The 15,139-nt window shown below is 43.5% G+C and overlaps 1 protein-coding gene across 7 annotated transcripts in view; it reads right to left on the reverse strand.

Annotated features, from left to right (window-relative positions):
• MGAT5 (alpha-1,6-mannosylglycoprotein 6-beta-N-acetylglucosaminyltransferase) overlaps nt 1–15,139 on the reverse strand; it is a 309,086-nt gene that overhangs the window by 81,471 nt on the left and 212,476 nt on the right. For all 7 annotated transcript variants that reach the window (XM_016206246.2, XM_087819890.1, XM_087819887.1 and 4 more), the window contains exon 11: nt 11,168–11,301. In XM_016206246.2, coding sequence (XP_016061732.1) covers nt 11,168–11,301 — 134 coding nt within the window. The remainder of the gene's footprint in view (nt 1–11,167; nt 11,302–15,139) is intronic.

Raw genomic sequence — 15,139 nt, forward strand, 5'->3', positions numbered from 1 at the left:
TCGTCTTACCACCTAGAAATAGCCACTGTTAAATGGGTTTTCCCACTAGACTTAGGGATCTTTTTTATCCTCAAATCAAAATTGGATCCTATTATACCTACTCTTTTGGGAACTTTTTTCACTTACACAATGTGCCACAGGTACCTTTCTGGGTTAATAACCACAGCTCATCGCTGCTTGTTATAGCGGCACAATGCTTCAGTGCGTGAACTCATCCCATGGGCGGGGGTGCCCCGTTCTGGGCTGCGAGCACTACTCTTTGTAGAACTAACTGCCCTTCCTCCAGGCCGTGCAAGTCTTTTTCAGTCCGGCAGAATCCTGCTCCCTTGGCTGCCCCCTCTCTCCATGCCTCCGAGAATAGGACACATAATCCAGAGGACTCTACCTGATCAAAGCTTAGTTGAAAGATGGGTTTATTATGATCCAAAGTCCCCCAATCACAGTTGCTCTAGGATTAGTCAGACCTGCTTTTGAAGTCACTGTCTTTCTGCTCCATTCATGGAGCTGGCAGGGTGGAAGTTGAGAGTTGTAGATGTCATCTGTGTGCCCATGTGAGGACTGCCTGCCTGAGAATGATGCCAATCCAGAGAAATGCAAAGCCAAGATGTGGAGAGAGTAAAGACATCTTCCAAGCCTTGAATCCAGCTTGGCCTAAAGCTGGTTTCAACAATTCCCAGTGAGAAGAGCCAACAAATCCTTGTGATCAAGTTGATATGAAAGAAATCCTGCCCGATACACTCTACCACAGACATTTAGGGTGTTTCCAATTCTTGACCATCTACATCAGTGAGCATCACACAGATCATCACACCCTTGTAAAGGCTGCAGTGAATGTATAAGTAGTCTCCGTGCCTCCAGCTTGCCCCTTTCTCTCTGCTTCCTAATTCTAATTTATCTTCTGTGTTGCTTGACAAGGTGGTCTTTGAAACTAATATGTGAGAATAGTGCAGTTTCCTGCTGAAAGTCTTCGCCTCCTTGAGGCTGAAGCAGGGCAGCACACCTGTCACTCTAGTTTCATTTCAGGTCACCCTCCCACCAATACCTCTGCTCCATGATGACCTTCTTGGGGATTTTAATGCCACATTTTCTCATCTTATCTCATGCTGACATATGCCTGGCACATCTATCCCTTCCTTCTCTTTTTAAGTCTCAGCTCTCATCGCCTTCCAGTTGAGGGATTCCCTAGCTACCTAAGACTGAGATAAGCAGGTCCCTCTCAGACCATGGAGAGTCCAGAGCCTCATCACACATCACTGTCCCCCCTGGCAGATTGCATGCTCTCTGAGGACTGAGCCATGTTTTATGCGCTATGAATTCCCAGAGTCCAGAGCACAGTAGAAATTTGGCAAATATTTTTTGAACGCATGATTAAGTCAATGAGGAATACTTAAGTAGTTGGTGTGACTGACTTGTGGGTAGATTATGTGGCAGCAGAGGCTATACCTAAACAACTCCTAGCATCATGCTCTTTACACAAAAGATCCCAAACCAAACCTTGCTTTTCAAGGCAGCTCATCACTCTATTCCAGAACCTAGCTCAGGTCTGGTATATTATAGGTGGTCAATAAATACTTATTGAACTGATAAATTAACACATCTTTTTATCCAGGTCACAAAGATTGATGCTGGGAGGAAGGGAAACAAATCAATGATACAGACTTTTAAAATACCATCATTCATTCAACATCAGCACATTTACTGAGCGCTTACTATGAGCCAGGTAACAACTTAGGAGTTAAAGATATACCAGTGAACTGACAAGCATGAAGGAAGCTCCCTCCATTGAGTTTATATTCAGCTGGGCAGACAGGTAGTAAATAAATAAACTAATTTAATGTTATAGATAAAAAAGAAATACACAGCCCTGGCCAGAATGGCTCAGTTGGTTGGACATCACCCCATGCACCGAGAGGAGGTGGACAGTTCCATTCCTGGTCAGGGCCCGGGCCCAGGCCCAGGTTGCAGGCTCGATCCCAGTAGGGGGAGTGCAGAAGGCAACCGATCAATGATGGGTGTTTCTCTCAATGATGTTTCCTCCCCATCTCCCTCTAAAATTAATAAAAACATTAAAAAAGAAAGTAAGGGAGGGAGGGAGGGAGGAAGAAAGAGAGAGAGAGAGTCTGGTGGGTGTGGCTCGGCAGTTGAGCATTGACCTAGGATCCAGGAGATCTCCATTCAATTCCCAATCAGGGCACATACTCGTGGGGGCCGTGCAGAAGGCAGGCAATCAATGACTCTCATCATTGCTGTTTCTATCTCTCTCTCTCTCTCCTCTCTCTTCCTCTCTCTGAAATCAATAAAGACATATTTAAATAAATAAATAAAAGAAATATACACAATTGGTTTGGTGACCAATATTGAACTCTAGTTAATGACATCATGTTAAAACATCTAAGGATTAAGTGTTCTTTTATCCATAAAAAAGGTGAACTGATGGATGGAAAGAAGATATTCATGGATTAGTATGTCATGGAATAAAGTACACCATTAATTTCAGAGTCTAGGTGGTAGGTTTCTACTATACATTTCTCTCACCTTTTTTGTATATTTGAAAAGTTTTGTTAAAATGAGGAAGAATATCGCCTGCTATCATATTCACATTGTTAATTCTGACTTCTGTGAAAATGAAACAGACATGATAGAAAAAACTTTATTGAAAAATCAAGTTACATCACACAAGAAGTTATCTGGTCTTAAAAACTGTACACAGACAGTGACTGATGTTTTGCTTTGAATTTTACCAAAACTGATTTTTTTTGAAATGGTGTTGGTACTAGGCTCTTTGGGAGAGACAACTGGGACTCAGGCTGGGGAAACTATTATAAACAGCCAAGCTGAAAAGCCAAGTGCCTGAACCGTTGACAGAAGCACACTAGAGTCAATTTTTCAAGTGTCAAAAAACAATTTAGGATGAATGGACTCCTGAGAAGAACACTGCTCGTGAAGGGACTCAGGCTGAAGAGGAAATTGCCAAGGCTGGTCCGATTACTCACTGGTCTGCACAGCAGTGCCGAGTCCTCCTCACCCAACTTAAAGGCCAAAAGTCAGTTTAAATCACAAATAGCTCCTTTGTTTGTCAGGGCCTAAAAGGAAAATGGTACGTGGGAGCAACTGACCCTTTGCTGAAGCCAACAGGTCTGTCGGTGTGAAAGGGAAGGCTTGTTTCTAGAACTCCTATTTTGTGAGGCAATATTTTTGGTCTGCAAGCCACTATTCAGATGTGACTGTGTATATACAAACATGACTGGAAACCTCAACTCCTTGGAGAATTCAAAGAGTTAGAATGTCGATCACAACAACCAGCATGATTTGAACAACTCTTGAAACCTAACCGTGTGAAGAAGTTCTGTGGGAAGACAAAGAGACCACCATGAGGGCACTGGCCTCAAGAAGGTTCTGTACACTTAAATCTGTACAACACTTCTCACCCTTCCCTGCCTTTGTGCACAGACTAAAAGTGTTCAATTTAATGCAGTTCAATCGATAAATAGTTTCTGAATGCCTACCATGTGCCAGGCATTCTTCAACGTGTTGCAGTTTTAGCAAGGAAGAAAACAGACAAAACCCCTACCAATACATGCCTCAGAATCCAGGGCAAAAGTTATAAACAAAAGTAAGTGAAGCATAAATGCTAGCTGGCAACACAGTTATGGAGGAAAACAAAGCACTGAAAATGGGGGAGGCAGTCCGAGTTAACCTCACTGAAGTGACATCTGAATTAAAGGCCTGAAGAAAGAGATATGGTCGTGTAAGGAACTAAGAATGTTCTGGAAGATGGAACAATGAATACAACGGTCCTAGGGTAGGAGTGTGCCTGGCCCATCCAAGAAACAGCAAGGAGGCTAGAAAGCAGGGAGCGAAAAGACACGTAGTAAGAGATGGAGCCAGACCACACCAGGCCTTGAGGCCACTGGGGTGACATGTCTTTCCCTACAGCGAGATACAATGCCATGATGTGACCTACATTTTAATTCACTCCATTTCCTAGTTGGGTGCTTTTGTTCTTTACTCATTAACTCAACTGCTATTTATCACACATGATGTTGCCACCTCAGGCACTGAGGACTCAGCCTGGCTCCAGGAAGGAAGGCTTTCTTGGGGACGTGACACATGCCTGAAAGGTGAGCAGGGAAACAAGGAATGAAGGACAGGGGCTTCCAGACAAGGGAACGGCACATGAAACAGTCTGGGTGGCAGAGAGAACTTAGCACCTAAAAGCCAAGAGGGGACATGACGCCACCAGAGAGGTTAGCAGGGGTTGGATGGTGCCAGAATCCTGGTAAGGAGTTCAGATCTAGGACCTGATGTCCTCCTTAAAGGCTCCATGGTGTGTTCATTTGAGAAAAGAGAAGATGAGGCCAGACAGGTACCTTTCAATCTTTCAGCCATGAGCAGACGGGAAAGAATGAATTGGGCTGTGAAGTGCTGTGTTCAAATCCCAGCCTTGCCACTTACTATTTGGAGCAGATTATTTTGCATATCTGAGGCTTAACTTGAACAACAGGGACTAAATAGGATTCCATATGTCAAGTGCAAATGCATGGCTGGTGGTCAGTGATTAATGAGCTGGCCCCTCTCCCACCACACCCCACTCCCAGTCTGATGAGCTGGCACACCAATTTTAGCAAGAAGGCCATACATGGTTTTTCCCAACACCTCACCTAGCAACTCAAAGGGGAGAGAGCACCAGGAGTACATCGTCAGCTCAAGAGGCATAACTTGCAGAACTGGATGGCTTTATTTTGCAGTCACCATGGAGGTCATGGAGCGAGGCATTCGCTCCCCGGCACTCTTTCCTTCCCACTCATTTCGCCCAGGGAATGGGGTTTTGTCAGCTATCTTCCTTTCTTCCCTCCTCTGCATAACCTTCTGCTCCACCCTGCACCATCTCCTCACTGTGACACGAGATGACCAACCATCCGATTTGTGTGGGACAGAGGGTTGTTCCCATGAGGCAGGCCATTCACCTTGAAAACTGGGATGAGTTGGTCGCCCTACTGTGAGCCAGCACTTTGACACCCCCCAGGAGCGAGTGGCGGAACAAGCAGGAAGTGCTCTGCCTCTGGCTGAGGTCCTCTCTTCTCTGTCCATTCAACCGGCTCTGATTTCTAAAGTGGAGCGATGATAAAGCCGTATTTTTGTTCATGTGCCTCCTGCCCCATAAAGAAGCAACCTGTAGAGCAGACACTTCAGCATCCCACAGAGGCGGGCACGCAGTGCATGGTCGGTCAGTAGACATATACTGAACAAGTGGGTAGAAGCAACAACCCCAAAATATTCCAATCTAAGTCTTCAACTCACTCTCAGGATGAACAATTAAGCTTAGTCACTTCTTAAGGCCCGATTAGGGAGCAACCTTGGGGAGATTTTGGAAGGAGCAGTGCTACAAAGAAAGATGGACTGGAGATGAAATGGAGAGGCTCTAAATGAACACCTCGCAGATCTCCAATCTGTTCTGCACTCAATTTCATTACACCTCTGTCTTTTCTGCCTCAAATTACCACACAAACCAAGAAATGCTGACTATTCCCCGGCCTGGACGGTAACTACAGGCTGTGAGCACCTGGAAGGCAAATTCTTTGTGTCTTCATATTGTGAATGATGCTTGAAACTCAAAAAATTAGTTCATTAAATAAAAAGAAACTTATATAGCCAGACCTTGCTAGAAAATAAGGAAATGTTCTGATAGTGATACGAATAGTGAGGCTGTTAAGCAGAAAGACTACTAAACATTATTCAAAGTTTTCACTGTAGGATGTAAATACACGTCATGAAACCTGCCTGAAACCAGGAATAAGGCACCTGATCGTGTCTGCTATTGCTACTTCCAGCCAGTCTCCAGGGAAAGAGGAAACACTCCATTAGGTAAAAGGTTTCTCCACTGCTGATGTTTCTACATGAGCCAGATGCAGTTGTGAGAGAGGGTGTCCGCTGGTAGATAATGAGAACTACCCGAATGCGGGACAACTCAGCTACAAGTCATCACCGCAGGGCTTTATTTCTCTCTTCTAAATTGTATAGACAAATGCCTTAACTACGGGCAGATTTATTCCATTCTGAAGTATGACATACCTTGCTTGGGACTGAGAAAACTAAAAGAGAATGCCTTTCGGAGTTGAGAGAAGGCAGCAGGCACAGCAGACTAAAGGCCACTGGCTAAATAATGCCTACGCGAAGGGTCAAGCCAAGTCCCTGGCAGCTTAGAAAAGGCAATAATTAATGCTCAACAAGAAATAACACAAGTATCTCCAAATAAATACAAATTAGGAGCTACCACTTGATGAACTATAAAATAGACTTGGAAACGATGCCTTTAAAAAATTGATATAGAAGTGGAAGATGTGTGTTAAACCTATGTAAAAAATGTATGTGTTTAAAAGAATAATGCTTACACCAGGATATGGGAGACTTTTTTGGTTGCAAGGGGCTTTCCCTGTTTTTATAACGGGATTGTTTCTTTTTAAATTTCACTGGAAGACGGAGGAAGTCATTTAAATAGTCTTAAAGAAAAAAATAAAATTTTGCTCTCAGGGCGATTTGAAGGAGTGGTGAGGAATCTGGGTGGCACCTTCAAGACCAGCAGGCCTTCTGGTGCGGCTGGAACCAGGGCCCAGGGGTGGGGGAAGAGAAGGGCAGGGAGCCCGAGAGCCTAGGGTCTTGAATGCTTTGCTGTGAACTCTGGACCTGACCCTGTGGGCAAAAAGAAGGCGCCACGGTGTTTGAGGAGGAATAGCTTGGGGGCAGGATGAAGGCCGGCTAGAGTGTGAATGGGCAGAAGTGAGGGGCCTGCCTTGAGGGAGGAACAGCCAGACCTCAGCTTCTTCGAAAAAGACACTGAACAGATACAGTGTTGTCTGACCACTGGGTTGGGCCGTGGGAAGGCATCAGAAACAGTCTACGCTGACCCATCCGAAACTGCCCAACTGCAAACAGAATACACATGGTTCCAGGGAAATTCTGACATCTGCGGCAAAACAAAGAAAAACCGGGCTTTTCAACTTGTAGAAATTCCACTGACTTAGTAAAGAAATGAGTTAGAGGAGAAAAAGAAACAGCCTTAACGTGAGAAGTGTGCTCCGAATAGTTGAGAGCGAATGCATTCTGGTCAGAAGTACCTCATTTCACTGCCCCTAAAAATACTTCCCCTTCTCCATTTCTCTTTCTCTGGGCTCCTGCTGGGCTCTCTGACCAGGCTTCCCCGTCTCTCTGCACACCACACCTGCCAGAACACGACTAAATCTAGTCAGGCAGCTGCACCCGAACATGACTGCACCCTACAAGCACAACACTCTACTTCTGTGGTCTCCAAACTTTTTAGGTGCACCCATCAGTGGAAAACAATCTAAGTGTACCTGAAATACACATGCATATTATACAATGATTATATATGATTACTATCAGCCCATATATTAAGCACTAGTAAATTTGCACCTCAGACCACTAGAATAACCACATTTTCTCCAAAGGGCGAGGGGATGAAAGATTTTGTGGGAAAGACAGGGCTGGGCTGGACCTACATTCTCTGAGGGCAGGGTGTGGGAAGCAGGGTGCAGGACTCATTGTTTTCTGCTGCAAATTCTCTAGCTGACACATCTCAACACAATAAAAGATCTTAAGCTGCTTCATTTCCCTAGTTCCTCCATTCAAGACAGCCTCACTCACGAGGAATTTTCCCACCAACCTGTTACTTGATGGATTTAGCGGCCAGTGAGGATCCCCGCCTCGCTCCATTATCTTATTAGCATCTACACAGTGCTGATTTTCTAATTCTTGGGTCCTTTTGCATTTATTATCTGTAATTTCTCCATGATTAACAACTTTCTCTCATCAACTATTTGATTGTCGTCAGATATAATTTGTCTTAGAAAATCAGGATCAAATCTGGATTCGTTCCCTTTATTGTTCAGGGTAATGAAGAGGTGTCCTAGCAACTTGCAAAGGTGACTGATTGATTTTGTGGGCTTTTCTCCTTTGAAGGCATCATGGATCCTGGACTCGTGGATTATTTGTCACTGGTCTGATTTCAATCCACTGCAGTCATTCATTTTGATGTTCTAAGTATGCCATCCTGGCTCCTGTGTCCTTCTGACTCCACCCGCTGGTCTGCCCCAGCCTCCGAGACGTCCCATCCTGCATGCTTCCTGCCCGAGACCTGGAACCAGCTACTTATCTAAGCAGGAGGCTCCTCTTAGTGGGAGAGGTATTTAGGGAACCCCAGTCTGAGTGCTAAGAATACAACCTGATAGTGAGCCATCTTTAATTCTGATTCTTTTCAAAGTACAGAGCTGGGACACATTATCTATTTAAAGATAAAAAAGTAGGTTCATATTGATATTTCCTATTCAAGTTGAATATTATACACTCTTTACTTAAATTCTTCAAGTACTCCCCCCTTTCTTATATTCTGAAAATATTGATTCCTACAGTATACCTGCAATATTTTCAAATAACAGTATAAATGTTTCCCACTATAAATGTACCCTCAAAGACTGAGTTTTGAAGTCACTTGAAGAGATTATTTTCTCTGTATGAGAGATTAACACCAACTTGCTACATCACTAGGTTTTATTTTTTTTTTAATCTGTTTCAGTAATTAGTGAATACTTTTCTCTTTTTGATATTTTTAAGTTAAACATTTAATGGTTCCAAAGTCAAAATAACATGCATTAAAAGACATCTACTTTCTCTCCCTGACTCTGCACACCCCTCCCTCCAGTGATAATCATTTTTATTAGCTTATTCTTCCATTATTTTTTTTGAAAATACAAGCAAATTCATGTACGCTAATGTATTCACACATTCCTCCTCCATACCCTTCTTATACACAAGGGAGCAAAACCAAACACTGCCCTGCACTTTGGTTTTGATCACTTAATAGATCCTAGATATCTCCATTCAGAGCAGTGGAGGCCCTGGCCATTGATATTCACTCAGTCCCCTGTTAGGAACATTCGGGTTATTTCTAGTCTTGGTGTATTACAAATAGTACTACAAATAAATGGCCTTTGCATGTGCCTTTTTGAATTTTTGCTCTCATATCTTTGGGATAGATCCCTAGACATGATCTATTTAGTCCAAGGAAAAATGCATCAGTAGTTTTGCAAGACGGTGACACATACCCTCCAAGCTCACCCCCCAACTAGGGTGGGCACAGACTGCTTTCCCTGAGCCTTCCACTGGAACAGCTGGGCCAGCAAACTTTCGGACATTGGCCAATCCGATATGTGGGATGTGGTATCTTGATGCAGTTTAAAAACACATTTTTCTTCACTGTGGGTGAGGTTAGCATGTTTTCATATGCTTGAGGTAACCCATTTTCCTCTGAACCAGTAATAGCTTTTGCCCATTTTCATACTGGATTGTAGAATGTTTTACTCAGTTTTTAGAAGTTCTTTATATATTAGGGATACTAACCCTCTGCTAAAGAATTGGCTTATGGCTTACAAGTTCTTTCTGGCTTACAAGTTCTCTTTTTTTAAAGGGACAAATGTATCCGTTTCCCCCTTGATTCCTGCTGACTATATAGTCAGTTAGGACACAAACACTTCCCAGGGTAACAGGAATTAATCTATGTTCATCTCGTTACATTATAAGTAGTGAACTTCTTTCAGTTCACTCAAACAATACTGCGGAAATCCTCCATCTCTGTACAACAAAAGAGCTTTTCCAGGACTCTGAATTCCAACATTCTAAAAGAGAATTTATAACACTTTCTGAGAAAGCTTATTTCCACCCCCCGGATACAGAAAAGTTCCATCCCATGGAGAACATACACATATCAGTTCTGGCCGTTTTAGACACAGCGACCATGTTTCCATTTGGTGTTAACACACAGGTTACTTCTCAGGTTATTTTGTATGACCTCACCCCAGCCCCTCAAAGTTACACATGCTTTACCATGCTGACCCGCCACCTGTCCACCTAACATGCCCTATGTTAGTGTGTCCCTTAAACTGTGCCTCAGGGACAGGATGATAGCTCCAGGAACAATCATAATCATGTTTACCATGCACATAACATGCTCTCACAAATCTCTGAGCTGAAAAGAACATTTAAACATGAGCTGATTATAAAATTAGCCCTTCTTAATTCTCCCTTCTCATACCTCTCACCCAGAGATTAGTCTCACGTGTCTGCTGTTACACTTAGACAACCTGAGAAAAGAGTCGTCTTCAGGTAGCTGCATATAAGGGGTGAGGCAACCACGTGGAAAGAGGCAGGGCAGGGGTCCCATGGGTTGTAATACAAAGGAAACAGATTCACATCTCAGATATCCATTCTCGGATGGAAACCTCTGGATTGAGATTATCTGACCATTTTGGAAAATGGGAATTCTCCACTCTTGAGCATCCAAATGAACGGTTTTACTCATGTGACCTGAACAGCATCTCATCACCAAGATCTGCTGGCTTAGACAAGAAACTTTCTAGTGGCATGAATACTACCAGATCTGGCTTCACAGCATTCAGCTAATTTTAATGAAATGAGGCTAGAGGCAGGTAAACTAGGAGTAGCAGTAAGAAATGATGAAAGTGGGGGGAAAAACACTACAGAAACAGAGATGTGCTAGGGCCAGTTAGCTCATGATCTTTCCGTGTGCCCAGTACATCCCCTCCTAAAATAATCACTGCTCTTGGCAACAATGACACCGCAGAGACAAGAGGTGAGATTTCATTCTGGGTCCTGTGTTGAAGAAGTCGGTAAAGTATAAAAGAGTTTTTAAAAGTTCCATTTAAAAAAGGCTAACTTTTTTCTTTGCAAAATCTGATGCTTAAGCAACTAAGGTTTAGTTATTTGGAAAATGTAAGGACAGAGAAGACCTCATTCCTTGTCACTAATCAAGTGGAACCTAAACAGTACCTGTGTGGCATGAAACGGGTTTAGTGCCAGCCAATCCAAGTCGACCCAAAGCCCTTTCCTGACCATTTCTCATGAGACTTCCTGTGGAAACATTTTCCTCCAGAACATTTCTAAGGCTTTTCACAAAATGTGCACATGGCCTTTTGGTTGTAATTAAGAAAAAATTCCATTTTTCCCAAGGCCAAAGTTCAAGAGCACGTATTACAACAGCTCAGGGCCCTGGGAATTATAAACCCAAATACATGGCTGCCTACTTCCCCATGTCTGTGGTGGCATTCTGGAGGGCAGAGGAAGCGTGAATACTCACGGAACATGGTGTAAAACTGCTGCGGGTTCAGGTTCCACTTTCCCCAGGGGGTCTTGTGGCCTTTCGACTGGGCGTAGCTAGCGTGGTTAAACTCTGGCTCGGTGCCGAACGAGTCCAGGACGCGGAGCATGCATCTGAAAGGAAAAAGTGCCGTGGGTAAAACTGCAACCTTGACCCAAAGTTCAAGAAGTAAAAGCTCTAACCCCTGTTTCAGACACTGCCAAAAATGAACAGATATTTTTAATGAGAAATGCTACTGGATAGGCACTGAGAGGCTTTAGAATAGCTGTGTAACAGGCATCTATCTCCACGTGTGACTCTTGAGTCTGGACCATCGCACAGCAGATACAATGTGCTTCAGGTTAGTTGACTGATCACAGAGGATCACTCAAATACCAGTGAAATAAAAAGTTCCCAAAAGCCCCTGGCTGGATGGCTCAATTGGTGGGAGCTTCATCCCATGTATCAAAAGGTTGCATGTTCGATCCCCAGTCGGGGTGCATATGGGAGGCAACTGATGGATGTTTGTCTCCCACATTGATGTTTCTCTTTCTCTCTCCCTCCTCCTTCCTCTCTCTAAAATCAATACACATATCCTCAGGTGAGCATAAAATAAAAGATTTTTAAAAAGGTCCCCAGAGCTAGAACTGCAGAGTGCGTGTTCACTGCTGTGCCCCAGCCAGGACTGAGCAGACACTGGTGCCTAATGACACTTGTTAAAGAAACAAAGTAGTAGCATTTTTTAGAGGTTGCTATGTATGGTCTGTGTCGCCCAAAATTCATGTGTTGAAATCCTAACCCCCAAAGGTATTAGTAGATGGGGCTATTGGGAGATCATTAGGTCATGAGGGTGGAGCCCTCATGAATGGGATTAGTGCCCTTATAAAGGAAACTCCACATCGCTCCCTGGCCCCTTCCGTTGTGTGAAAATTCCAGAAGTCTGAGACCTAGAAGACAGCCCTCACTTGACCATGCTGGCACCCTGTCTCGGGCTTCCAGTTTCCAGAACTGTGAGCAATGAATGCTTGCAGTGTATAAGCCCCCGGTCTGTGGTATTATATTACAGCAGCCTGAACAAATGAAGATGGAAGTCTTATTCTGCTGAAGGTACATGGCATGCCTTATCTCCTCCAACAACCCTTCAAAATTTTCACCAATTAATTAGAGCATGTGATTTTAGGTAATGCTTAGAATCTCTCTCAATAGGCAGTGGTGATTTTTATATGTTTGATAGTAAGAAAACACTATTGCTTTCTCCCAGAGCTTGAAGAAGTGAAACTGAAGATGTTTCATTTGGCTATTCCATCAAAGCCTTAGAACAGGGCTGGCCAAAGCTGATGTACTGCCCATTTCTGCATAGCCTTTGAGCTAAGAATGATCTTTACATTTTTAGATAATTAAACAATGAAAATAATATTTTGTGACATGTGAAAATTATATGAAATTCAATTTTCAGCATTCAAAAATAAAGTTTTATTTAAACATAGCTATGCCCAGTTATTTACACATCATCTGTGGCTGCTTCCACACAATATATACTAGCGGAGTGAGAGAGAGAGTCCATATGGCCAGCAAAGCCGAAGATATTTACTTATGTTTACTTATTTACTTATATTATTGGGCCCTCGACTGAAAAAGCCTGCTGACCACCTCCTCTTTAGACTGCACAGGGAATGACCAATCAGAAGAAAGGAATCAATACTGAAACAGAATTTATTGATTTTGGTTACATTTATTTCATTACTGATTCTCAAAACATTGATGTAAACTTTAGCTTATAAATGGCCAATAGAAACAGCAGTCTTTTCTGTTATGTATCAATACTGCTTCTGAGGAGCTCTTATTGGCCCAACAAGCATAAAAGTAAATAAAGATTAAAGCCCACATTTCAGAATCAGAGGATGGCAATGACTTCTAAGTATCTGATTCCGTTTTTCTTTCCTTTTCCACTTTTAGGAAACTCATTCTTCCAATTTTTTGTTTTGGTTTTCAATCCTCACCTGAGGATATGTTTACTGATTTTAGAGAAAGGGAGAGACGGGGGAGGGAAGAGAGGAGGAGAGGAGGAGAGGGAGAGAGGGAGGGAGAGAGAAACATTGGTTGCCTCCTGTATATGCCCTGCGTGGGGGTCGAACCCACAACCTGGTATGTGCCCTGACCAGAAATCAAACCCACGACCTTTCAGTGTACGAGACGAGACTCCAACTAACAGAGCCACACTGGCCAGCGCTCAGCTTCTTATTTTTACATCGATGTATGATTCAGGGGAAAAGTGCAAATGCCAGATGGGTTTTCCTTCCAGGAAGAGCAACAGTAAATTGCCGTTTTGTTGAGATGACTTTCTCATCGGAGATCACCATCCCTTGTCTAGTCAAGGAAGAAAAGACAGGAAAGTTGGAAGGCAGGTGGAAAGAGGGTGGGCCATGGCCATGAGTGAAATACAAGCTGACACAGAAAGCATCTCCTTGTTTTGGGTTCCTGTGTGACTCTCAAGGAACATGCTGTGATCGCAGTGACAATTTTCATACTATCGACAAGAACGTGTTATCGGCCTGGCAGCCAATAGGTAGGCATAAATCGAAGTCCACGTTCCAGGAAAAAGAAAGCTAAGGATGCAAGGAACTGACTCGTGCATGCTTTTCCTGCTCTTTGAACAGCTTTCTTCTTAATAAAACATTCTTATATCTTAACTTAGTTTTCCTTTTCAAATAAAGATGCAAAAAAAACTGATGGGAGCCAGAATATTTTCTTCTGAGGAAGATGGCAGCGTTCAGGAAACAGCAGGGACGATGGTGGCAGCTCTACAGGTCGCTGCAAGAGAGGCGGGGACACACACTGCCAGGTGGGGCTGTGGAAGGTTCAGCCGCCGAGCAGAGCTGGGGTTCAGGACTACAGCACTCTGTGCAGGCCCCGCAGGGACAAACAGGCACCCTTGTCCTAAGGATCCTTTGCTTTGAAGGCTTTGGCTGCTTTACTTATTTGCAATTGACTCTAACAGTGTGCATTCCTCACTAGCTTTGGCTTGCCACTCTACTTTTAACTTGGGAGTTTTACCGGTGTCATTTTCAATTTGGATAATTAAAATAAACTCTAATGAGTACAGATGCCTGGTGGTCACCCGACTCCTGGAAGCCTGGACTGTCATAACGTGCCTAGATGTTCACTTGGTGATACTGGTCTTTTTCCCAACGGAAGCCTATGGAATGAATGATCCCATGTCTCGGATATGTGCAATTCTACATCCTCAAACTTGAAGCTTTGATTTAGGAAAGGTCTATTTTTTATTTTATTTTTTAGCTTATCTGGGTTTGTTTTATAACCAGAAGCAGGAGACTGATCTCCGTCTAGGACAGAGGAGGCGTAACATTATAGCTTTCCTCCTTCAGTCACGTTCTACATCTGTGGGTTGGAATTGTGTTTGTGTTAATACTGACGCCCTTCCTCTAATGTCTTTTGTGTATGCGGAGCATCAGAAAGACTGATGGCTTCAAAAGATATTTGCCTTGCTGCCCGAGCAGCTGGCCGCCTCCTAACAGGGCTTCCTGCAGCTACGCCAATGACTCCTGGAATATGCTCTCTGCTCTGAGCCACACTATTATGAGATGGATGCTCATAACCTCCTTGCCAAGACCTACTTTCTAATGTGGAGCCTGATGCAAAACATGGTATATGTTAGACTATTTGCATCTCCCTGTCTCGTGTGTTCTCTGTGCTCAGCAGAGGCCTCACATGAAGCAAAGCAGGTATGAGTCCTGCAGTGCCCAGCAGTGTACTAGTCGCATAAAGGTATTTAATAAGTGTTTGTCCGAATTTCCTGGGTCCCTAAATTGGACAGAACTTACAAAGATCAACATTTTCCAACATCAATACGACACAAGGGTTTGCCCCTAAATGAAAAATCGGAAGATGACTTCACAGTTAATGGAATTCGTATCATCTACCATCAACCAAGGTGAATACAGGCAGCCCTGA

This window comes from Miniopterus natalensis, chromosome 8 (genome assembly GCF_054644295.1).
Source record: "Miniopterus natalensis isolate mMinNat1 chromosome 8, mMinNat1.hap1, whole genome shotgun sequence".
Classification (NCBI taxonomy): Eukaryota; Metazoa; Chordata; class Mammalia; order Chiroptera; family Miniopteridae; genus Miniopterus; species Miniopterus natalensis.